Source organism: Dryobates pubescens, chromosome 13 (assembly GCF_014839835.1).
Source record: "Dryobates pubescens isolate bDryPub1 chromosome 13, bDryPub1.pri, whole genome shotgun sequence".
In the NCBI taxonomy this organism is placed as follows: Eukaryota; Metazoa; Chordata; class Aves; order Piciformes; family Picidae; genus Dryobates; species Dryobates pubescens.
This window is the reverse complement of record NC_071624.1, coordinates 18,755,175-18,779,606: the sequence shown is the minus strand read 5'-3', so window position 1 is coordinate 18,779,606 and position 24,432 is coordinate 18,755,175. Positions and strand designations below refer to the sequence as shown.

The 24,432-nt window shown below is 51.9% G+C and overlaps 3 protein-coding genes across 3 annotated transcripts in view; 2 read left to right on the top strand and 1 right to left on the bottom strand.

Annotated features, from left to right (window-relative positions):
- The window catches only part of MED12L (mediator complex subunit 12L), a 136,249-nt gene that overhangs the window by 74,322 nt on the left and 37,495 nt on the right, over nt 1–24,432 (bottom strand). The window lies entirely within an intron of this gene.
- Nucleotides 13,069–14,501, top strand: LOC104301942 (P2Y purinoceptor 14). The gene has a single exon (XM_009902404.2). The coding sequence runs from the start codon at nt 13,127–13,129 to the stop codon at nt 14,138–14,140; it is 1,014 nt and encodes a 337-aa protein (XP_009900706.1). The 5' UTR covers nt 13,069–13,126; the 3' UTR covers nt 14,141–14,501.
- On the top strand, nt 18,858–23,298 carry GPR171 (G protein-coupled receptor 171). The gene is made up of 2 exons (XM_054167083.1): nt 18,858–19,050; nt 21,698–23,298. Exon 2 carries the CDS (start codon nt 21,739–21,741, stop codon nt 22,747–22,749), a length of 1,011 nt encoding a protein of 336 aa, XP_054023058.1. The 5' UTR covers nt 18,858–19,050; nt 21,698–21,738; the 3' UTR covers nt 22,750–23,298.

The following is a 24,432-nucleotide window of genomic DNA, read 5'->3' as shown; positions in this document are numbered from 1 at the left end:
TGCACCCATCTCCACACGCAGCTAAGGAGCAGCCTGCCCTGCCATATGCACAGCACACAAGACAGCTTTCTGCTAATGCTCCCAGACTTGCCAACAAGATGCTTCCCTTCCTCTTCTGAAGCATCCTCTGCCTTTTCTTGGAGGGAGGCACAGCAGCAGAGGAGGGAGGAACAAGGATATGCAGGCAGCTAGGAGCCAAGCTAAGCAATATATCCACTTCAGGACATAGAAACCCCACTGCTAGGCTGCACAAGACCACAGACTCACAGGATGTTAGGGGTTGGAAGGGACCTCCAAACATCATCCAGTCCAACCCTCTTGCCAGAGCAGGACCATAGAATCCAGCACAGGTCACACAGGAACACATCCAGGTGGGTTTGGAATGTCTCCAGAGATGGAGACTCAACCACCTCTCTGGGCAGCCTGCTCCAGGGCTCCAGCACCCTTACAGTGAAGTGGTTGCTCCTCATTGTTGGGATGGAACTTCTGACGTTCAACTTCCTGCTTTAGAATGTGCAGAACTGGCAAATCCTGTAAGCAGTTCCCACTGCCAGCCTGGCAGCCCCACAGCCTGGTCTGGATGTGGCTGCAGGGACCTCACATGCCCCCATGCTGCCACCCTCCACCAGGCCAGCAACCAACACTCTGCCACATGGAGAAACCAGGAGATTTCTCCAGGAAAACACCTTTCCTGGAAGGCTAAGATGCTCCTGCCCCTCCAGCACTGGTCACTCAGTGCTGCCAGGGTCAGGCAGGCAGCAGTGTGGTGGGGCAGGCAGTGGGGAAGCTGACAGTGCAGTGCTGTAATGTTTGGGGATGTGACACCGGCAGGAAACCACCTAAGCCTGCCATGTCAGTGAAGAAAGCTGAAGTGTAAACCCACCAGGCAAAAGCCCTGATGCTGCAAGATACTTGAGGCACCACAGCTCTGGGTGCTAACAGCTTCTTTCCTGGACTCTCCAGTGACCACAGAATCATAGAATCAATAAGGCTGGAAAAGAACTCAGAGATCATCAAGTCCAACCTCTCATCCAACACCACCTGACAACCAAACCATGGCTCCAAGTGCCACATCCAAACCTTTTTTGAACACCTCCAGGGATGGGGACTCCACCACCTCCCTGGGCAGCACATTCCAATGGCCAACAACTCTCTCTGTGAAGAACTTTCTCCTCACCTCCAGCCTAAACTTCCCCTGGCACAGCTTGAGACTGTGTCCTCTTGTTCTGGTACTGGGTGCCTGGGAGAAGAGACCAACCCCTACCTGGCTACAACCTCCCTTCAGGGAGCTGGAGAGAGCAAGAAGGTCTCCCCTGAGCCTCCTCTTCTCCAGGCTAAGCAACCCCAGCTCCCTCAGCCTCTGCTGCAGAGCTCAGAGCCTGGGAGCTGTGGCTGCTTTGACTCTAAAAAAGGCAATCTGCAGGCAAAAAGGCATGAAGGAAGTTTACTGCTTTTATTTACACAATGGAAGGACAACAGGGTCCCATGACTGAAAGTTTCCATAGCTGCTCCCACCAAGAAGGAAAGACCATACACAGCTATGTGCAGAACTCCATGTGGCCATTTCCTCATGGGCACTTGGTTACTACCTTGAGCAGTCTTTAGCCACCAGTGGCATCCCAGAGAAAACTGAGATCTGGGCTCTCTCAAACCCAGGTGAAGACAGAAGCAGGATGCATTTCTCCCTCTAACCAGAGCAGTGAGACTGAGCAGAAAATCAGTCCTGGGATGGGACCATGCTGAGGAAAGGGGCAGCTCCTGCTCTGCAGAACCAAGGAGCTCACCTACAGTTGGACAGGATGGGATGGCTGGGTCTGAGCTCTGCCTTCTCTGAGGCAGGAGTACTGCAAGGGCAGTGCAGATACCTGCCTGTGCTCACAGTCACCTTAGTTAGCCAGGAGAGGTCTACTTCATAGATCTAAAAATAACACACTCCTGAGTCACTCAGGGATGGAGGCCTATGGCTGGGCTGCCAATCAGCCATAAATCACCTAAACAGCCCAAGGAGGGACACTGTGCTTCAGAAAACAGAGAAGAGAATTTGTTCTGCACTGTGGAAAATAGCTAGATCCAGGTCCCGAGTTCTGCACCCAGGAGCAGGGCACATCTACACCTCCTGGCAGGCCCTGAGCACACCTGCAGGAAGCCTGAGATACTCCACAAGCAGTAACACAGAGGTGGAGAAGACCCTCCTGCTCTCATACAAGGAGCATTGGTGACCCCTGGATGTGCTGAAGTGCAAGAGCCACCTGCAGAAAGCCAAGTTCAGTTCCTCCTGGCAGGAATTCCCCTTGCACTCCTCCAGGCCCCACAGGGTGCCCAGTCACCTCTGCTGCCCATGGCAAGCATAGAGGTGGGGTTGGGACACTTTGGGCAAAGTGGGAAAAATAACAAATGGGGAGGCAGAAGTAACCTGCTAGGGACAGTGTCTAAACCAGAACTCCCTGCAGCCTAACACCTCCAGCCCCTTGGCAGCAAGGGGCAATAGGAGACTGAATCTCCCATGGAAATCCTGATGTCTGCTGAGACCTGCTCTGGAACCACCTCCTCAGCCTCTCTCCAAGCAGAAGCAGGAGGAGAAAGTCCAGCTCCTGTCACTGCAGTTCACAGGAGCCTGGGGAAGGCAGCAGCTGTGCTGGTGCCCCTGGCAAGCAGCCTGGTGGGAGGGTGTGGAGAAGGCAAGCAGAAGCAAGCTACCCCTTCTGCTCTGGTGATCAAAGCTGAATGGCACCTGGAGAGGTGGCTGCCAGCCTGGGCCATGCCCTTGGCTTTACTGCAGGCTTGCTTAGAGGTGCTGAGTCTGCAAACAAGAATCTTTGCTGCGTGGTGTGGAGTTCACTGCACCAGAGCCCAGGCTTTCAGCGACAAGTTGGCCACAGGAGCCAGCAGAAGGACTGCTCCTGCCATGCAGAGGTTGGCAGCCCCATCCACACTGCTGGCTGCAGGCAGGAGCCCTGAGTGCCTGATGAATCAGCAAAACAAGAAAAAAAGGTTACTCAGCTGTTTGCTAAACACTCAATCCCTTGGAACAATGGGAACAGCTTTGGAATGTTGCAGCTCTTTTCTCACTGCTCAAACTTTCCCTTCTGCTAGGCCTTTGACCAGCCCAACAGACAGCTGGGGGGATGCACACAGAGCAAGAGCTGCCCTTGGGAGGGAGACATCCATCTGAGGTTGGTAGACAACTTTGCTTTGCCAAGAAGTTCTTCTTGTCCTTTATTTTATGTTTCTCCTTCACACTCACTTCTCTTGGCAGACTGCACTTTCCTTCCTCTTCTGCAAGGATTTCATCTGGGCACAAAGGGGATGTTGCTTGGTTTAATTTTAGGCTTAGAGGAGGAAGGTGCTGGAAAAAGTTTGTCGTGGGTCAGGCTCTGAAAGCTGACCTTGGTCCCAAAGGGGATCCTGAGGATTCTGCTCCTGAGGGGAAAAAAGCAACAACAACAATCCAAACCACCACACCAAACACAAAGAAAGAGGAGGGTTTGGAATGAATTACAACCTCTGTCTCAGAGGGTTTTAAAGCACTTGAGGACAGCTAAAGCTTTATCTGACCCATTCCTCTCATCCTTGCTTCAGAAAGTGCCAATAGGGTGGATGAAAAGAGGTGAAAAGTCTGGCTGACTTCCAGGGAGCTGCCTGCAAAGCTTTGCGCATCATCCTGCCTGATCCTCCCTGGCTGCAGAAGTTCTGCCTGAGCAGAAGCAGAGAGAGCAGGTTTGCCCTTGGACAAATCTCTTCACTTCACTCCACAGCCCAGAGCTGCTGGCTCCAGCAGGGCTCCCCAGGCAGCAGGCTCCACAGCTCAGAGCAGCTGGGAGATGCAAAGCCACAGGCAGCCCCTGATGCCAGCTTCTGGCAGCAGATTCTCCCAAGGAGATGTGGTGCCCACTCCGAGATGCCCACCTGGGCACAAGCTGGGGACAGCAGTGCTTCCCCAGGGAGACACAGCCCTGCACAGAGTCCAGATCCAGGGCTGCATGGGGCTGCAGCTGTGAAGGAAAAAGCAGCCTGTGCTGCCACCAGCTCTGGTGTCCCAGCAGCTGGGGTCCCCCAGCACGGAGCTGGGCTCCCAGCTCGTGACTCCTCTCCAGCTGGTTCCCATGCCTGGAAGGAGGATGAGAACGGAAGCAGAATCTGTGTTTTTCCAAAACATACTCCAGATAAAACAATAGCCCATGATGGACAGCAGGGAGAGGCTTCCCTGGGAGCAAAGGCCCAGGCAAGGGCTGCTCTAAAGCCTTCTCAGGACATTGGGTGGGCATCCATCAGGAGAAGCGTTAACACTTGCAGCCTCTGGCACTCACCACTTCTTCCTGTGGCACAAGTTTAGCCCTCTCCTCTCCTCCTGAGGCACACAACGCAGCTGAGAGGGGACCAGAGCATGCCCCTACCTCTGGCACTTCAGAAAACCAGCTGAAACCACACTTTGACATCCCAGCACCTGCCTACAGACCTGAGGAGGAGGTCTGCAAACATAACACACAACCACGAAGGGAAAAGCAAACAAGCAAACACAGCAAAGGAGGGGAGAAGGAAAGACAGCAAAGGAGGGGAGAAGGAAAGACAGCAAAGGAGGGGAGAAGGAAAGACAGCAAAGGAGGGGAGAAGGAAAGACAGCAAAGGAGGGGAGAAGGAAGAAAAAATCAGAAAAAAAAAAAAAAAGAGGAAAATAAGAAAAGGGGAAAAAAAGAAGAAGAAAGGAAAAGCAAAAGAGAAGAAGAAAGAAGCTGCCATACACCGAGGATCCAGCACTCATCCCAGGATTGCCTCCCTCCGGCTCTTAGCACGCCCCGAGCAGCCCCAGGCCGTGCCCCGGGCTCGGGTCCAGGGCACTCCCAGGCGCAGCAGCGTCTGTGCAGGAGAGGTCGCAGCCAGGCCTGGGAACCCTTTGCGAGCGGAAAGCAGCTGCCCTTCGCTGCTCTGCCCGCTGCAAGCACAACGTCTCCCTTCCCAAACCAGCTCAGCGCCGACCTGGATGGAAGCTGGTGGGAGCATAGGAAAACACAGCCGCGGCCATCTGCAGCACCTAGCCCTCCGCACATCTGGCTGCCAGCCCTGCGCACATCTGGCTGCCAGCCCTCCAAGCCGCCTGCTCAGGCACAGCGCGCCCCGACCCGCCCGCTGCCGGCGCCGGTACTGGAAACAGGAGGGCAAAGCCTTCCCTAAGGACCTGGAGCGTGTCCAGCTGGGCTGGGCACCGCTGGGCACCGCGGAGCAGCGCAGGGCTGCTCCAGCCAGCGAGTGAAGGACCTGCCGCGGCTCCCACCGTCCTCACCCTGCTCCACAGGACAAGGCAGCTGTAAAGACTTCGTCCTCCACATCTGCTCCCCAGCTGAAGAGGGACCACGTAGGTGACTTTCTCCTCCTCTCCTTTCCACGAGGTGTTTCTCTACCTCCCCCACGCTCCCGAGCATGCCCCTTCGGATTTTCCACATAGCTGCCGCCACGGTGCCCTTCGCCTTTCTTTTTTAATCGGCAAATCAGCAGCGCAGGAAACTCTCCACGTGTTATGCAAACCACAAACAAATGAGCTGGGGCAGAAACGAGCTTGCAAATAAACACACAAAGCCCACAGCAGAGAGCGCCTGTGGGGGCTGAGGCATGGACCAACCTCCAGCCACCACCGCCGCCGCCGGCTCCAGCACAGGTAAGAGCTGCTGGGCAGCAACTGCTTTTCTTTGCGTTTATGGCCGAGGAAACAGAGCTGTGAAGCTCAAAAGGGATTAAAACATTAGAAAAGAGAGTTAGAAATCAAAGATTTCAACTGGCAAATGCTGCTGTTAAAATGGAATATGAAAGGGAGCAGTTCCTTCACCCGAGCCATGGTTTTAGGTCTTTTCAATACCTCAGGGTTTAGGACAAAAAAAAACCCAAACTACCAATCATTAAAATGTTTGATTGGCATACTCAGACTAGAAGAACTCCAAGTTTGATAGGAGACTTGCTTCTAAAAGCTCTTCTGCTTAATCCTCAAACAGCAAATCATCAACTGACCATTCCTAATACCCTGCTCCTAACTTTGTCTCTCACAGCCACCACTCCCCAATTCAGATCCCATAACTGATGAAAGACAGAAAGGATCCAGGAGGGAGAGTTGAGACTTAACCAAAAACCCTCCAAAACTCCTCCAAACTGATTATTTAGGGTTAGATCTGAAAATGATCCTACATGGGGACAGCTCAAAGCACTTCTTCTAACTGTCACAGCCACTGCTCCCTAATTCAGATCCATAACTGATGGAAGATAGGAAGGATCCAGGAGGGAGGGTTGAGACTTAACTAAAAAGCCTCCAAAACTCTGCTAAAATGATTATGTAGATTAGATCTGAAAATTATTCTGCATGAGCACAGCTCAAAGCACTGCTCCTAACTTTGGCTCTTACCATTCCCTAATTCAGATCCATAACTGATGGAAGAAAGGATCCAGGAGGGAGGGTTGAGACTTAACTAAAACTCCTCCAAAAGGATTCTTTGGGTTAGATCTGAAAATTATTCTGCATGGGAACAGCTCAAAGCACTGCTCCTAACTTTGGCTCTCACATTCACCACTCCCTAATTCAGATCCCATAACCAACAGAAGATAGGAAGATGCAGCAGGGAGGGTTGAGACTTAACTAAAAAGCCTCCGAAACTCCTCCAAAAGGATTCTTTGGGTTAGATCTGAAAATGATCCTACATGGGAACAGCTCAGAGCACTGCCCAAGTCTGGGTTTGCACAGATACTTCTCAGGCTCCAACTTTCCCACACTAAAAGACTGAGTTTAGAGTCAGTCAAGACTGTAGAAAACCCAAAATGAAAACAGAATGAATAACTGAACTTATCAGGCTGTGCTATTTCACATTTGTAAGGTGGCATCAGGAGCTGGGGGCAGTAAGACATGAAGCTGGGTGGGGTTTGCAGACAGAAATACCCTTGAGGTGTCCTCACCCTGTGATACCAGCCCCTGCTGCCCTTGAGCCTGCTGTTTGAACAAGAAACAAAGACTCTCACCTGCTGCTGCTCTCAGTAGCTGGGGGCTCCCCTCCACACTCACTCTGTCCTGGCCTTCACAGCATGCACACCACCACCACCTATGATCTAACTGATCATTTTCCAGCCAGGAAACTCTGTGCCAGAACAGTCACTGCTGAATGCCACTTGCACTAACGGGTGGCACATTAAGAGGTTAACAGCACTGCCCTGCTTGTGAGCTCAGCTGAAGTGCCATGAAGGAGGGTGCTAGGTCAAGCTGGCGACCACCAAGAGGTGAGCCCATGACAACCTCATGAGGTTCAACAAGACCAAGGACAAGGTCCTGCAGCTGGGTCGGGGCAATCCCAGGCACTGATACAGGCTGGGCAGGGACTGGCTTGAGAGCAGCCTTGAAGAAAAGGAACTGGGGGTGCTGGGGGAGGAGAAGCTCAACAGGAGCCAGCAGTGAGCACTGGCAGCCCAGAGAGCCAAGCAGAGCCTGGGCTGCAGCAAGAGAAGTGTGGCCAGCAGGGGCAGGGAGGGGATTCTGCCCCTCTGCTCCACTCTGCTGAGACCACAGCTGGAGCTCTGGGGCCAGTTCTGGAGCCTCTGTGCCAGGAAGGATCTGGTGGTGCTGGAAGGTGTCCAGAGAAGGGCCACAAGGATGAGCAGAGGGCTGGAGCTGCTCTGCTATGGAGAGAGACAGAGAGCTGAGGTTGTTCAGTCTGGAGAAGAGAAGGCTCCAAGGAGACCTAATTGTGGCCTTCCAGTATCTGAAGGGGGCTACAAGAAAGCTGGGGAGGGACTTTTTAGGCTATCAGGCAGTGATAGGACTGGGGGGAATGGAACAAAACTAGAAGTGGGGAGATTCAGATTGGATGTGAGGAAGAAGTTGTTCCCCATGAGGGTGGTGAGAGCCTGGCACAGGTTGCCCAGGAAGGTGGTGGAAGCCTCATGCCTGGAGGTGTTTGCAGCCAGGCTGGATGTGGCTGTGAGCAACCTGCTGTAGTGTGAGGTGTCCCTGCCCATGGCAGGGGGTTGGACCTGGATGATCCTTGAGGTCCTTTCCAACCCTAACAATTCTATGAGTCTATGCCATGGTGAGGGACCACCCTCAGCCAGGGCAGCTGTCAGTGCTCTGCACCTCCACAGGTCCCCATGCTCACCCAACCCCCAAGCAACTGCCACCACCCAACTCAGCATTCTAAAAGGCTGGACTAGGACTGGGTGTGTTGTGCATACTTTAATTCTCTGCAGTATTACAGGCCAGACATTGGCTTAGAACAAATGTTGTCCTAAGAACAGAAAAAGAATGAAATCTTGGTCTCTTGGCAAGCTGGCCAGAAGCCACACGTGCCAACCCATCTCCATGGTCACCACGGCAAACGGCCTCCCAAAGGAGAGCAGCAACAACCACCATGGACCCTGAACATCTCCACCCACCAGCTGCCAGCCTGGGCAACTCTGTGGAAAGACAGCAACCAGCCCTGAGCTGGCTCTGGCTGAGAAAGGCCTGGGTGACCTGTGGGGAGGGCTTTCCCTTGGTCAGCCCCTGCAGCTCTGAACTCACAGAGAGCCCTGGTTTACTCCCTCCATCAGCCCAGCTCCTGTGGAACACCTGAGGATGCTCACCCTTTCAAGTCCCATGAGGAGACCACAGCAGTCTGCCCTGATGGTTCCCAGTCAGCAGCCACTCATGTCCTCTGCTGCAAGCAGGAGCTTCAGACCAGCAGGGCAAGCAGCTCCCACCAGAGGGGCTAAACTGGGGCTGCTTTCTGCCTGTGTTACACCAGCCAGGACCACAGGCCCGGACCACACCAGAAAGAAACTCTTCAGAAAACATTTCTCTTTCAGCCCAACTCAGCACCCAGTTGTTCTGTCTTGCTGTCCCTCTCTAGATGTCTCATAACATCAGAGACAACATCTGGCATGATCTTCTCCCCTGATAACTCCATTTTGCAGTTCAAAAAAGACTTCTGGGTACAGTGACTGCTGTCAACAAATTCCTGACCCAGTAATTGCATTGCACATTCATTAATCAGGAAGCTGCATTAACTTCCATAAATAGCTAAAATGTGCCCTCGGCCCTGCAGGACCTTCCCTGTCTTCAGGGTGAGGGGAAAAACAAAACAAAACACCCAGAAGCTTCTAATGTTCAGTAAAGCAGCTGTGAACTTTGAGATCTGACAGCCCAGTTACAGAAGCCAAGGAAAAATAACTGCCTTCATGAAGGCACTTTGTTAGGAAGGGTGACAAATGACAGTGTAAGAGCTTGAACACCATATCATAGAATCACAGAATCAGCCAGGGTGGAAAAGACCTCAAAGATCATCAGGTCCAACCTATTACCCAACACCTCCTGACAGCTAAACCATGGCTCCAAGTGCCACATCCAATCCCCTCTTGAACACCTCCAGGCACGGTGACTCCACCACCTCCCTTGGCAGCACATCCCAAGGGCCAATCTCTCTTGCTGGGAAGAACTTTCTCCTCACCTCCAGCCTGAACCTCCCCTGGCACAGCTTGAGACTGTGTCCTCTTGTTCTGGGGCTGGGTGCCTGGGAGAAGAGACCAACCCCCAGCTGGCTACAACCTCCCTTCAGGGAGTTGTAGACAGCAAGAAGGTCTCCCCTGAGCCTCCTCTTCTGCAGGCTAAGCAACCCCAGCTCCCTCAGCCTCTCCTCACAGGGCTGTGCTCCAGACCCCTCCCCAGCTTTGTTGCCCTTCTCTGGGACACCTTCAAGTGTTTCAATGTCCTTCTTAAACTGAGGAGCCCAGAACTGGACACAGGACTCAAGGTGTGGCCTAACCAGTGCTGAGCACAGGGCAGAATGACTTCCCTTTGTTTGCAAAGGTTTATGTAGCTCTCCTGGGTGCACTTGGCCCAGACACTGCAATCTGCAAGCTGGGAAAGTTCCTAACCTCCACATGTTCTACCAGATCAAATTGTTCCATTGACTTTCTGCAGGACCAAGCACTGGAACCTGAACTGCTGCTTAGCCATGGAAGGCTCTTCCTACACACAGGACACAGCCTGCAGTGGGGGGCTCACCCACCCCCTCCAACACACAGCAGCAGAGAGCAAGGTTACACAGCAGCAAAACAGTAGCAACATTCTAAGAACTGGGGGGAAGGGGTGAAAAAAAAGAATCCTGAAGTTCAGTCACCACCTCAAATAGTAAACTGACCTCTAATTAATACCAGATGAGGACTGTTCATTGGTTCCATCTGAGAACCCAGTGTGGAACAAGGGGTGAGGGTCTATGTTCATTCCAAGGTGTGCATCACTTGGTGGAGCCACTGCAAGTCCTCCTCTTCTCACCAGGAGAGGATGTTCTGGTTACCAGAAGCAGATGAAACTGATGGTGAACTCAACTGACATAAAGCACAGCAGGGGGGAACACAGAAGCCTCTAACATTACCCATGATGGGCTCTAGGTTGAACATGATTGCTCTATGACTCTGTCATCCCTAACCCATTTTGGTTTCAGTCCTGCAGGAAGAGCTGAAGATTCATCTGCAGTGGAGATCATGAGATGGTCCTCAGCACTGCAGGATTACACTCTCCTGTGGGCCATACACAACCCTGACAACTATTCTCCTGTCTCTCACACAGGTCTCCCAGCAAGAGCTGAGGTCCTACGCCAGAGAATGGAAGGCACTCTAGGCCCTTAACAAGAAACACTACAGCAGTCAAACCAAGACAGGTAAGGACAAGCCATTGGCACTGAAAGGCTGGCAGAGTTCTAGCCTGGCTTTGGCAGGGGGAAGAGAAGAGTTTTCAAGTACAGTGTGTTCCCATCTCAAGTGAAAACACCAGTTGGTACTGGTGCTTTTCAGCTGCCTGAGTGGGTGTTTGAAGGATACAGAGGGCAAAGTGGAGATCCTTTGAGCTTTAGCAGGGTCACCCCAGACCTTAGCCATTACCACCTCCTAATCCTAACACACCTATTCAGGTGGCAGATAGAACACTGCCCTCCACACCACCTTTGTCCTTTAACAACCCAACCAAACACCCTGCTGACCAGTGAGCTTAGGCAGCCAGGATGGCAGGTCCTGGTAGGGGAGAACTACCAGGAGATGAGCTGCAGGCTTCAGGTGTGAACACAAAGGTGGACAGGGATCTGCTGGAGAGAATCCAGCAGAGAGCTACCAGGATGATGGACTGGAGCACTGCCCTGTGAGGAGAGGCTGAGACCCCTGGGGATTTGTAGCCTGGAGAGGAGAAGACAGAGAGGATTTAATCAATGCCTATAAATAGCTGAGGGCTGGGGGTCAAGAGGCAGGGGACAGGCACTGATCAGCTGCACCCTGGGATAGGACAAGGGGCAATGGATGTAAGCTGCAGCACAGGAGGTTCCACCTCAACATGAGGAGAAACTTCTTCACTGTGAGGGTCACAGAGCCCTGGAACAGGCTGCCCAGAGAGGTTGTGGAGTCTCCTTCTCAGGAGCCTTTCCAGCCCCATCTGGATGTGTTCCTGTGTGACCTGTGCTGGATTCTATGGTGCTGCTCTGGCAAGGGGGTTAGACCTGAAGATCTCTGGAGGTCTCTTCCAGCCCCTGACATCCTGTGAGCCTGTAATCCTGTGACACCTAATGGTTTAGGTATAATACCTGCTCCAGAACAGCACAAAGCTGGCCAGTCCTTTCCAGTGCCTGCTAGACATATAGAAGCCCCCACACCAAAGGCAGTAACTGTGCCTCTTTGAAAGGAAATTTCCATTTCTAGTCACTGCAAAGGTGCACTAAGGTTCCAGTCTGCTCCATGCAGGCATCAGCTGCTGACTCTGAGCTGTAGCATCAAGAAAACTCTTTCTTTTCTGAGAGATGAGGCTGGGCTTTTTTTCCCCCAGCTCCACAGGCACGTAGTTTCCAGTAGCTTAGCTTTTCCTTTGCCAAACCCAGCAGTGCTGTGTCTCTGCCCTCCCTAGAGAGGGGAATCCACCCCCATAAACATTCTGTCAAAGCAAGCAGACAGCAGATGTGATTCTTTCTGGACATCCTCTGAAATGTCAGTCTGAAGGACACGAGAGGACAGCTCCAGCCTCCGTGCGAAGCTACCACGCAGACAGGCTCCAGCACGTCCTGCTGCTGAAGGCAAAGTTTAAAGTAAGCTGTGGTGGCTGCTCACAAGGCTTGCAAGGCACTTCCAGGCCTGCCTGACAGGATGTTTTCTGTGCCTGTATACAAACCAGAACGTTTGGCCAAGGAACATCCTTGCTTCCTGGTAATCCAAGGCTAAAAGTACACGCTGGTCCCTAAGGGTTAATGTGCAAAAGCACCACAGCTCCATCCCACTTCTAGTTCACAGGGAAAAGGGGCAGCACAGGGCTTGAGGGGTTGAAGTCAAACAGAAACAGATGGATTTTCTCTGTTGAAAGCAGCAGCATGCCCTTGAACATCCTGGCCTGGATCAGGGGTAGTGTGGCCGGCAGGAGCAGGGAAGTCATTCTGCCCCTGTACACTGCACTGGTTAGGCCACACCTTGAGTCCTGTGTCCAGTTCTGGGCTCCTCAATTCCAGAAAGATGCTGAGATGCTCAAATGTGTCCAGAGAAAGGCAACATGGCTGGTGAGGGGTATGGGGCACAAGCCCTGTGAGGAGAGGCTGAGGGAGCTGGGGTTGCTTAGCCTGGAGAAGAGGAGGCTCAGGGGAGACCTTATTGCTCTCTACAACTCTCTGAAGGGAGGTTGTAGCCAGGTGGGGGTTGGTCTCTTCTCCCAGGCACCCAGCACCAGAACAAGAGGACACAGTCTCAAGCTGCACAGGGGGAGGTTTAGGCTTGACCTTAGAAAGAAGTTCTTCACAGAAAGAATTGGAATGTGCTGCCCAGGGACGTGGTGGTGTCAACATCCCTGGCAGTGTTTAAGAAGGGACTGGATGAGGCACTTAGTGCCATGGTCCAGTTGATTGGATAGGGCTGGGTGGTAGGTTGGACTTGATCTTGGAGGTCTCTTCCAACCTGTTTGATTCTGTGATTCTGTAACAGCATCAAAGCAGTGAGACTGGAAAACACCACCCCTGTGTCCCCAGGTGCTGATGGCTGAGAAGGTTGCCAGGTTCAGCATGGAGCAAGGGCAGAACCCTTGCACTGCTCACTGGCAAGCACAGCACCACTTCCTCTGACCGAGATCACCTCTCTCTGCTCGCAGGCACAAAGCCACCGGAAGATGCCCAACTCCAGCAGCAACTCCACGGACAACAACTGCAGCCACAGCACAGTGATCACCACCACAGTCATCCCCCTGGTCTACTGCCTCATCTTCCTCGTGGGGCTGCTGCTGAACGCGGTGGCAGCATGGGTCTTCCTCTCCGTTTCCAGCCAGAAGAGCTTCATTGTCTATCTCAAGAACATCGTCGTTGCTGACCTCCTTATGAGCCTGACCTTCCCTTTCAAGATCCTGGCCGACTCGGAGGTTGCACCTCCCCAGCTCAACGCCTTCGTCTGCAGGTACTCGGCTGTGGTGTTCTACGCCAACATGTACATCGGCATCGCCTTCTTCGGCCTCATCGGCTTCGACAGGTACTACAAGATCGTCAAGCCTCTCTTCACCTCCCTCGTCCACACCGTCAGCTACAGCAAGGCGGTCTCTGTGGTCATATGGCTGCTGCTGCTGCTCATCTCCCTCCCAAACATGATCCTGACCAACGAAGCCACGGAAGAGAACTACTCCAGGAAATGCATAGGCCTGAAGAGCGAGCTGGGCAGGCAGTGGCACAAGGCCTCCAGCTACATCTGCACGGGCATCTTCTGGGTTGTCTTCCTCCTGCTGATCGTTTTCTACACCTCCATCTCGAAGAAGATCTACAGCTCCTACCGGAAGTTCCGCAGGAACTCCGAGGCGGCCAAGAGGAAGAGCAGCCGCAACATATTCAGCATCATGTTCGTCTTCGTCGTCTGCTTCGTGCCCTACCACCTCTGCAGGATCCCCTACACCCTCAGCCAGACCAGCTCCCGCTTCTCCTGCCAGGCCAGGACCACCCTCTTCTACGCAAAGGAGTTCACCCTGGTCCTCTGCGCCGCCAACGTCTGCCTGGACCCCGTCATTTATTTCTTCCTCTGCCTCCCCTTCAGGGAAAAGCTCTACCAAAAGCTGCACCTCAAGCAGAAAGCACCAAGTGAGGTGGAAATCTCTAAATCCAGGAGGTCAAACACCCTTGGGGAGAGTGTCGACATAGTGTAGGCCTGGGTCTGTCAAAGGATGCCACCTCTCAGCAAGAGATTCGAGAGTGGGAAGGTCCCAGAGCAGCTGAGCTGATGGGAACCAGCAAGGAAACGGGAGAAAGGCTTCAGCACGGACCACCAAGTGGTGCTGCTCTGTATAAACCATGATTGAATGTTGCCCTTACATCTGCTCTGTGCTGTTCCAGCCGATGCTCTGTGCTACAGCGTGGTATGACCTGTCTGGATCTCAAAACAAAGAGAGGAGTAACTGGAATGACCCATCCTGGAGCTCCAGGCTGTGGGTCTCTGAATGGATCATCCCACAGACTCAGTAACCCAAGCCAGGCACAACACACAATGATCAGGGCCTGGCAATGACCAATTGCTCCACCTTGGCTGGTGCAGAGCCTTTAGCAGCCACAGAAGCTTCACAAGGCTCTGACCTGGCCTCCACCAGCCCATGAAGAGGACTGAGACCCTGAGGAGAATTGCTCTCCCATGCCTACCAGCTCAAAAAGCAAGCTGAAGAAGGCAAGGTGCAGCTTAAGAAAAGACTCAGAAAAACTCCAAAACAAATACCAAACCAAACCAAGAAATCCCAGATCTGTCCAGATCCTGACAGCCCCTTGGTACAACTGTTATGTGTATACAGATACATACCATGGGACAGCAATGTGCCCTGGTGGCCAAGAGAGACAATGGCATCCTGGGTGGTGCAGCAAGAAAAGTGTGGCCAGCAGGGCTGGGGAGGTTCTGCTCCCCCTCTGCTCTGCCCTGCTGAGACCACAGCTGCAATCCTCTGTCCAGTTCTGGGCTCCTCAGTTCCAGAAAGACAGAGACCTGCTGGAGAGAGTCCAAGGGAGAGCCAGGAGAAGGAGGATTTGGGAGCTTGAGCATTTCCCCTGTGAAGAGAGACTGAGAGCCCTGGGGCTGTTAGTTCTGGAGAAGAGAAGACTGAGAGGGGATCTGATCAATGTCTATCAATAGCTGAGGGGTGGGGGGCAAGTGGAGGGGGCCAAGCTCTTTTCAGTGGTGTGCAGTAATAAGCCAAGGAACAAAGGATACAGACTTGAACAGAGAAGGTTTCAGCTCAGCATGAGGAGAAACTTCTTTCCAGTGAGGGTGCCAGAGCCCTGGCGCAGGCTGCCCAGAGAGGTTGTGGAGTCTCCCTCTCTGAAGGCTTTCAAACCCCATCTGGATGCATTCCTGTGCAGACTACCCTAAGTGATCCTGCTCTGGCAGGGGGGTTGGACTTGATTTCTTGAGGTCCCTTCCAACCTCTAACATTCTATGATATATATATATATATATATAATGTGTGTATATATATTTATATTATACATAGGATTTCTTAAAGGAAAGAATCTCCCAAAAAATAAGTATTAAGCATGACTCTCTGCCCCCTTTAGGCACCAAATGTCTGAGTGCTTCTGCAAAAGGCAATGCTCAATAAAAAGAAGTGTTTCAAGAGGCTCCTTCTGTAAGTCAGGAACACAGTGGCTTTGCACCATGTTCCTCAGAGCCTTCCAGAAAGCCACAGTGCTCACACCCAATGATTCCCTCCCTGCTGCTGCAGGAGGAGCAAGAGCACCCAAGGAGCTGTTTGAGAGCACAGCTGGCTAGAAACTCTGGGGTGCATTTAAACCCAGAACCATTTGCTGGTTTCCCCATGCCCTTGGCACTGTGACAAAGCATTTCTCTCTGTACAGCAGTAAGGGCTCCCAGCCTCCTATACAGAAATATAATCTCAGCTGTGTTTCAGTGCAGATTTTTCTCTTCCTGGTTGATATCATCACCCTCCAGGGAAAACACCTCTGCAGAAACTACCACAGAAGCCTCCTTCCTTTCCCTGAGCACAGCAGAGACAAGAACAGGCGTGCTTCACCCCTCTGCCATTCTGCTTCATTTCAGGGCTGACAATCTCTTAAGGGTGAGAGATGTTTAAGTCTGTGGTCTCTGAACCTCCTCCAAGGCTGTGTGGGTAACTCTTCTTGGTCTGAGATCACTGCTTGACGGCAGCACCATTCCACCACCACCACCCAGCATTAGAGTTCAACTGAAGGACCAGGCAACTCTGCTCACTTCAAACCCACCTCTGGGGAGCTTGCTTACTTCCATCTATTTCCTACTTGCCTGAGCGGAGATCCCGAGCAGCACCCAACACATCCTGGATGTTCATCCTACTGCAGGGGCTGGGGGACCCTCAGCCTGAAGCAGCCTTTAGGGCCTGCAGGAGAAGGTTGCCCTTTGGCTGTGTTTTGTAAAGAAAACACATGGAAGATTATTTACATGGTCCTTGCAGAGCTCCCTGACTTGTCAAACTGAGCCTTTGCAGGCTCTTCCCTCCAAGCAAGGGAAGCAGCCTGCTGGGAAGGGAGTCTGTGACTTTGTGAGAGATTTCTTGTCATTTATGGCAAAAAAAAATCATTTCCTTCCTCCATGGCACAGCTTGGTATTTGCCTGCATAAACCTAAGGAACACAGAGATGAAAACACTTCCACAATAGAACTTTAACTACTCTGAAAATAGTTTCCTCACCCCCTCCAGGTTACTGATACTAGAGAAGGAGAAAAACTCTGCAGAGGGCACCCAAGGGAAGGGATGCTGAGCAAAACACCCTTGGGAAAAGGGGATACTGAACTTTAGTTAGCTTTGATGAAAGATCTTGCTCCTGTTGGAGGAGGTGTGACCATCAGCCCTGCTGCAGCCAGCCAGGTGTGACGAGGCTCAGCTCCCAGTGCAGACCTCTTCTCAGTAAAGTTAACCTAACCACCACCTTGTCTTTGCCAGACCTGCAAAGAAGTTTTTTCTGAGCTGTAGCTCACTCTGCAGGAAAAGGGAGGCACAAACACATAAAAACTCACAATGCTGTGTTTCAGGCTTAAAATCAAGGAAAGAAAACTTCAAGTGTGGAAAGACCAGCTCTGTACAAGGAGCAGAAGAGCATAAAACCACAGAATCACAGCGCTACTGAGGCTGGAATAGACCTCTGAGATCTTCAAGTCCAGCCTATGACCTAACAGTGCCACACCGACCGGACCATGGCACCGAGTGCCACATCCAATCCTCCCTAAACACCTCCAGGGACAGCGACTCCACCACCTCCCTGGGCAGTCCTTTCCAGTGTCTGACTCCCCTTTCCATGAGGAAGTGCTTCCTAACATCCAACCTAAACCTCCCCTGGCACAGCTTCAGGCCATGCCCTCTCATCCTCTCACAAAGTTGCCTGGAAGCAGAGCCTGACCCACACCTGACTACAGCTTCCCTTCAGTTAGTTGTAGAGTGTGATAAGGTCCCCCCTGAGTCTCCTCTTCTCCAGGCTAAACACCCCTAGCTCCCTCAGCCTCACCTCATCAGACTTTCCCTCCAGTCCCTTCCCCAGTCTGGTTGCCCTCCTCTGGACCCACTCCAGCACTTCCAGATCTCTCTTGCAGCAAGGGGCCCAGAGTGCTTGAGGTGAGGGGGCAGGGCACAGGGGCAGAATTCCATCCCTAGTCCTGCTGGCCACACTGTTCCTGATACAGGCCAAGATGGCACTGGTGTTCCATGCCAGCTGGGCACACTGCTGGCTCGTGTTCAGCCAGCTGGCAACCAGCACTGTCAGGTTCCCTCTGCAGCCACTCATGCCCCAGTCTGTAGCACTGCACAGGGTGGCTGTGGCCAGAGTGTAGGGGCCACATTTGCTCAGAACTGAAGGCAGGCTCATCCCAGATGATGAAGCTTTGCAAACATTGTGACAAATATGGTCTGAACTTTAAGCTTCTGACTCAACCTAAAACCAGGCATTCTTCATCTGTGTCCTGCACAGAGCTGTGGTAGGTGGCTTGTGGATTCTCAGCTACAGCAGAGTGCCACTGTTTGGGGGTTCCAGTCCATTGTCAACCCCTCAGCCCTGCTGTGAGACATTTCCTCATGGTTAAAGAAAAAACCAACCCAAAACCTTGATTATGAACATTTCCCTATATCCATAATGTGTCTTTTTTTACATCCAACCTAAACCTCCCCTGGCACAGCTCCAGGCCATGCCCTTTCATCCTCTCACAAAGTTGCCTGGGAGCAGAGCCTGACACCAGCCTTACTACAGCACCCCCTGATTCCAGGGAGATTTTAAATGCAAGACATGTAGGGGGAGAGGAGAATTTCAGATTCTTAGAAGCAAAAGCAAAGCAGCAGCCACTGACATCCCAGGTCAAGAGCCCGGGAAGAATGAGATAAGGCTTTACAAGTACATGAGGAAGCTCCCACTCTGGGGCTGGCCAGGCCAAATCTGCCTCCTCACCCTGACACATATGAACACACAGAAAACGTTTAAGGTTACATCTCCAGGCCTGAAACCAGGAGGAGAGGCTGAGGATGGTCCTGCCTTCAGGACCACAAAGAACCAGCTGGCTCCCAGCACTGCTGCCCAGCCTGCTCAGCTCCCCGGTGTGGACAGCTCAAGCAGCTCTGACCACCTCCCCCCCACAAAAACACATTCTGAATTGCAATACCTGCATTAATCCACAGACTGGCCACACCAATGTGCCTGCCTCAGCTCCTCTGCAGTTGTTCCCTCCCCATCATTCTCCATTTCATCCTGCACAGCCTCAAGTGCCTGAGGAACAGCTCAACGCCTCAGGAGCTGGGCAGAGGGTACAGGGGAGCACTGCCCAACCCCAGCTCCTGCAAAGGAAAAGAGCTCTCTGAGCTGTTCCATGAACACTGACATCTTCCTGTGGCCTCTCTTTTAGGTACCTTCCCTGTGGTTTAGCTGTTTGAAGGCTGGGCTGAAGTGCGTCAGCCAGCACAGCTACAAACCACAGGCTCATTCTGAAACCCCAGCAGATGCAGGCAGAGGAACAAACAACACACCACTGGGCTGGGAGAGCCTCCAAGGTATCAGACCCTGCAGGATCCTGCTCAGAAGGCCCCAGAGAGCACCAGGACAAGGTAGGTACTCTGAATCTTTGTCCCAGGCTATCTAGAGCTAGGTAAATACAGAGCCTGAAATATTAGCAGAGAGCCAGGCTCAAGCAAAGCAGCCCTTGCTCTGCCTCTAGTCACTGTCACTGGGTTGCAGCTGTGCTAAATCCCTGGAGGCTCCTGTTCTAGGAGGGTTTCAGGGCTTGCTTTGCTGGGCTGCCTCTCTGTGCTGCAGAGCGTGAGCAGGGCTGTGCCATGGCACAGCTCCCACCGGCTCAGGACCAGGCTGACAAGCCCTGCACCCAACTAAGTCAAATTCAGTGACTTCAGGACAAGAGAAAGCAAACTCTTCCCCCTGTGAGGAGAGGCTGAGGGACCTGGGGCTGGTTAGTCTGGAGAAGACTGAGAGTGGATTTAATAACTGTTTATAAATATCTGAGGCTAAGGGTCAAGAGGCAGGGGACAGGCTCTGCTCAGCTGCACCCTGGGTAGGACAAGGAGCAATGGATGTAAGCTGCAGCACAGGAGGTTTCACCTCCACATGAGGAGGAACTTCTTCACTGTGAGACTCACAGAGCACTGGAGCAGGCTGCCCAGAGAGGTTGTGGAGTCTCCTTCTCTGTAGCCTTTCCAGCCCCATCTGGATGTGTTCCTGTGTGACCTGTGCTGGATTCTCTGCTCCTGCTCTGGCAGGGGGGTTGGACTGGATGATCTCCGGAGGTCTCTTCCAACCCCTAACACCCTGTGAGCCTGTGAACTGCATGAAACAAGCTGCTTTTCCCCTTGTTTGAAATCCTAGGAGTACCTTCAATCATGGTGGTTTATGAGCTGTGCACATCTGGATGTGTCTTACAGCAGAAAACCAAAGTGCAAATGCAGCAGTCCTCTTACATCGTTCCTCATTTTGACGTACACCATAATGAAATACAAGTGCTGCACTGATGTTATTCAAGACAAATACATTGGTTTTCATTCCAAGAAACTCTAATGAACCTGCCTCCCTTTCCCCCAAACATTCTGTGTGGCAGTCTGGCAGTGCAGCAAGCAAACAACAAAACCAACCAGGTTTGGTTGGTCATGGAGTAGTAGGATTTAGCTAAAAGAAGACCCAAAGCTGTCTGCTTTGCCTCCCTGTAATTCCTAAGGAAGCCTAAAAAGCTTCTTTCAAAATGTGTTTTAAAAGCTTCCTAAAAATAAGCCATTCATTTCTCCTCTGCTCAGGCAGGATGAGAGAGGAGTCTGCAAAACCTTAGGGCTGCTCAGGACTCGTGGCTCCTCTCCCCCAAGACCTCCCTGCATCGCTCTGACAGTGCATCAGCCTCCAACTCCCAGCACAGCTTTCACAGAACAAGACTGCCGCAGGCATCACCCTGGGTGCAGAGGCACAGTTTCAGCTGTTGAGAAGCCTGAAGTTCCAGTATGACCATTAGTAACCAGATGCTAAAATCTTCAACAGAGTCAATCCATTCCTCTGCTGGCTTGGGTGGTGGTGGGGCTTGGGCTAACTCCTTCAGTTCTAGTGGAGAAGTTTCTCCTCTTCATGTTCTCAATAAGAAATTCTAACACAGTTCTGGGATCAGTTCTGTGCCCCAGCCTGTTCAATATCTTTACTGATGATCTGGATGAGGGCATTGAGTCCACCATCAGTAAATTTGCAGATGACACCAAGCTGGGGGCAGGAGTTGATCTGTTAGAGGTTAGGAGAGCTCTGCAGAGGGACCTTGCCAGGCTGGAGAAATGAGCAGAGTCCAAGGGCATGGGATTTAACACATCGAAGTTCTGGGTTCTACACATTGGCCACAACAACCCCAAGCAGTGCTACAGGCTGGGATCAGAGTGGCTGAAGAGCAGCCAGACAGAAAGGGACCTGGGGGTAGTGGTTGATAGTAGGCTGAACATGAGCCAGCAGTGTGCCCAGGTGGCCAAGAAGGCCAATGGCATCCTGGCCTGTATCAGGAACAGTGTGGCCAGCAGGAGCAGGGAAGTCATTGTGCCCTGGATGTGGCATTTGGTGCCATGGTTTAGTAGTCATGAGGTGTTGGGTGACAGGTTGGACTGGATGATCTTTGAAGTCTTTTCCAACCTTGTTGCTTCTAGGATCCCCATTAGTAACCAGATGCTTAAATCTTCAACAGATTCAAACCCTTCCTCTGCTGGCTTGGGTGGTGGTGGGGCTTGGGCTACCTCATTCATTTCTCATCATGTTCTCAAGAAGAAGTTCTAACACATCTCCAAACTTTTTGCAACATGAGAGCAAAGCTCTCTCCAGTTTCTGTGAAGAGGCACAAGGAGAGGGGAGGAGAAAAAATATCTCTTCCCAAGTGCCTTTTTTTTCTTTTTTACATGAAATGAATCAACCAAAATTCCTGTTGCTCAGAAAAAGCTGATGTCATTGATGGACAAGGGGCAATGGGTGGAAGATTAGGCATAGGAAGTTCCATGTGAAGACAAGGAAGAGGTTTTCTTTTCACTGTGAGGCTGACAGAACGCTGGAGCAGGCTGCCCAGGGTGGGTGTGGAGCCTCTTTCTCTGGAGACAGTCAAAACCCACCTGGATGTGTTCCTGTGTGATCTGCTCTAGGTGCTCCTGCTCTGGCAGGGGGGGGTTGGACTGGATGAGCTTTCAAGGCCCCTTCCAGCCCCTAACCTTCTGTGACTCTTGGTTCCTTTTGCAGGGCCTTGCTGTCTCCTTGCCAACTCACAAGAGAAGTCTACCATGCCGAGCAACGTTTCCCACTGCCAAGTGGGTGACGAAATGGAACCTTTCACCTACTTTTACTATTTGATTTTCCTTGTGGGATTCATTGGAAGCTGCTTTGCACTCTGGGCATTCACACAACGAGGCCAGAAGCAGAAGTGCATGAGCATCTACTTAATGAACCTCCTGACAGCCGATTTCTTGTTGACTTTGGCGCTGCCGGTGAAGATCATTGTCGACCTAGGAGTGGCGTCCTGGAAACTGAAGATATTCCACTGTCAAGTCACAGCCTGCTTCATCTACCTGAACATGTACTTATCCATCATATTCCTGGGCTTTGTAAGCATGGATCGTTGCCTTCAGCTGATGCACAGCTCCAAGATCTACCGGATTCAGGAGCCAGGCTTCGCCAAGGTGCTGTCCGCCGCCGTGTGGGCAATGGTTCTCCTGGTAACGGTGCCCAACATGGCCATCCCCATCAGAACCATTGAAGAGAGGCCTGGAGCCACCTGCATCGATTTCAAGAGCAAATTTGGGAGGGACTGGCACGTCTTCACCAACTTCATCTGCACAGCCATATTCCTGAACTTCTCAGCCATGATCCTGGTCTCCAACTTCCTGGCGGTCAGGCAGCTCTACCGCAACAAGTACAGCGAGGGCTATGCGCACGCCAGGAGAGCCCTCGTCAGCATCCTGCTGGTGACTGCAGGCTACCTGCTCTGCTTCCTCCCCTACCACATCGTCCGCATCCCCTACACCCTCAGCCAAAGCCAAACCATAACCAGCTGCTCTCTCAAGCAAGCTCTCTTCAAGGCAAAGGAAGCTACCCTGCTGTTCGCTGTGTCCAACCTCTGCTTCGACCCCGTCCTGTACTACCACCTCTCCAAATCGTTCAGGCTGAAGGTTACTGAGACTTTCACAGCAGCCAAGGAGGGAAAGGCTTCCACAGACAGAGGTGCAGGACAGAAGGGTACAGCAGAGGCAGAAGGAGTGGCTAACATCCAGCTGAGGATCCTGCAGTACGAATAGCTGCTGTGCCGCTGCATGGCTGCCTGCCGTGGCCAACAACCTTCCTGCTCAACCACAACCCAAGCAGGAGGAGAAAAAAACCCTGACCAAACCCAGCTGGCTCTGTTACAGAGTCAGATCACAGGTGTGAGGGAGGAGAGTGTTCAACAATGCCTTTCAGCTCCATGTACCAGTGATGATCTACAGGGATCAGCATTGCTGGAGGACACAGCCTGTCCAGACAGGCTCAAACACAGCAGTGTGATTATTTATGGCAAGGAGCTCACCTTTTTCTCCCTTCAATGTGGCACACCAAGAGATTATTTAACAGCAGCTCTTCAGCTGCAGAGTTTTCATATATACAGTTAACCATAAAAAGTACTTCAAAGGGCATTATTTACTCCAGTCTCCTTCTCTGGAGACCCATCTGGATGCATTCCTGTGTGACCTGTGCTAGATTCTATGGTCCTGCTCTGGCAGGGGGATTGGACATGATCTTCAGAGGTCCAACCCCTAACATCCTGTGATTTTTAAGGTGCACTAATTAAAAATGGTTTTATCAGCTTACATCACTCCTACAGTTTTTAATAAAGAAATGTCTTGGCCTTGCCAAGTTCCATGGCCTCTCCTTGCTGCTACTGCTGCTGCCTCAAGAAAACAGGGAAAAGCTAACTTGTTATAACAGGAAAGACAAGGAAATCGAGATAAAAAGGATAAATCATAGAATCATAGAATGGCTGGCTTGGAAGGGACCTCCAAAGGTCATTCAGTCCAACCCCCTCTGCACTAAGCAGGGACATGAGCCCTATGAGAAGAGGCTGAGGGAGCTGGGGCTGGAGAAGAGGAGGCTCAGGGGAGACCTTAATGCTCTCTACAACTACCTGAAGGGAAGTTGTAGCTGGGTGGGGGTTGGTCTCTTCTCCCAGGCAACCAGCACCAGAACAAGACGACACAGTCTCAAGCTGCACCAGGGGAAGTTTAAGCTGGAGGTGAGGAGAAAGTTCTTCACAGAAAGAGTAATTGGCCATTGGAATGTGCTGCCCAGGGAGGTGGTGGAGTTGCTGTTGCTGGAGATCTTCAAGAAAAGCCTGGATGAAGCACTTAGTGCCATGGTCTAACTGATTGGATAGGGCTGGGTGATAGGTTGGACTAGATGATCTTGGAGGTCTCTTCCAACTTGGCTGATTTATGATTCTATGCCATCCTCCACTAGATCAGGTTGCCCAGAGCCCTGTTCATCCTGACTTTGAATATCTCCAGGGCTGGGGCCCTAACCACCTCCCTGGGCAACCTGTTCCAGCATTCCACTACCCTCATAGTAAAAAGCCTGTTCCTAACATCCAACCTAAATCTTCTCTTCTCTAGTTTGAAGCCACTTCCCCTCCTCCTGTCACTGATGTCTTTTGCAAACAGCTTCTCTCCCTCCTTCTTGTAGGCCCCCTTCAGGTACTGTGTGTATCCAGTGTGTTCTCTGGGCTTGTATGTTTTAGGACACAGCAACTCAGTTTATTAGCATTCTAGTTGACAATTCCTTCCAAACAGACAATGCATCTGTAGAATAATCTCTTTGCAGAGGAAAACCTCAGATACCTGGATTAGCTCCATCTCCAAATCAAAAACATTCCAGAAACAAAACCAAGTTACCCTTATGGTTTTTTTCCTCCTGATCCTTAAAATGGGCAAAATATGAATCAAACCTTGAAG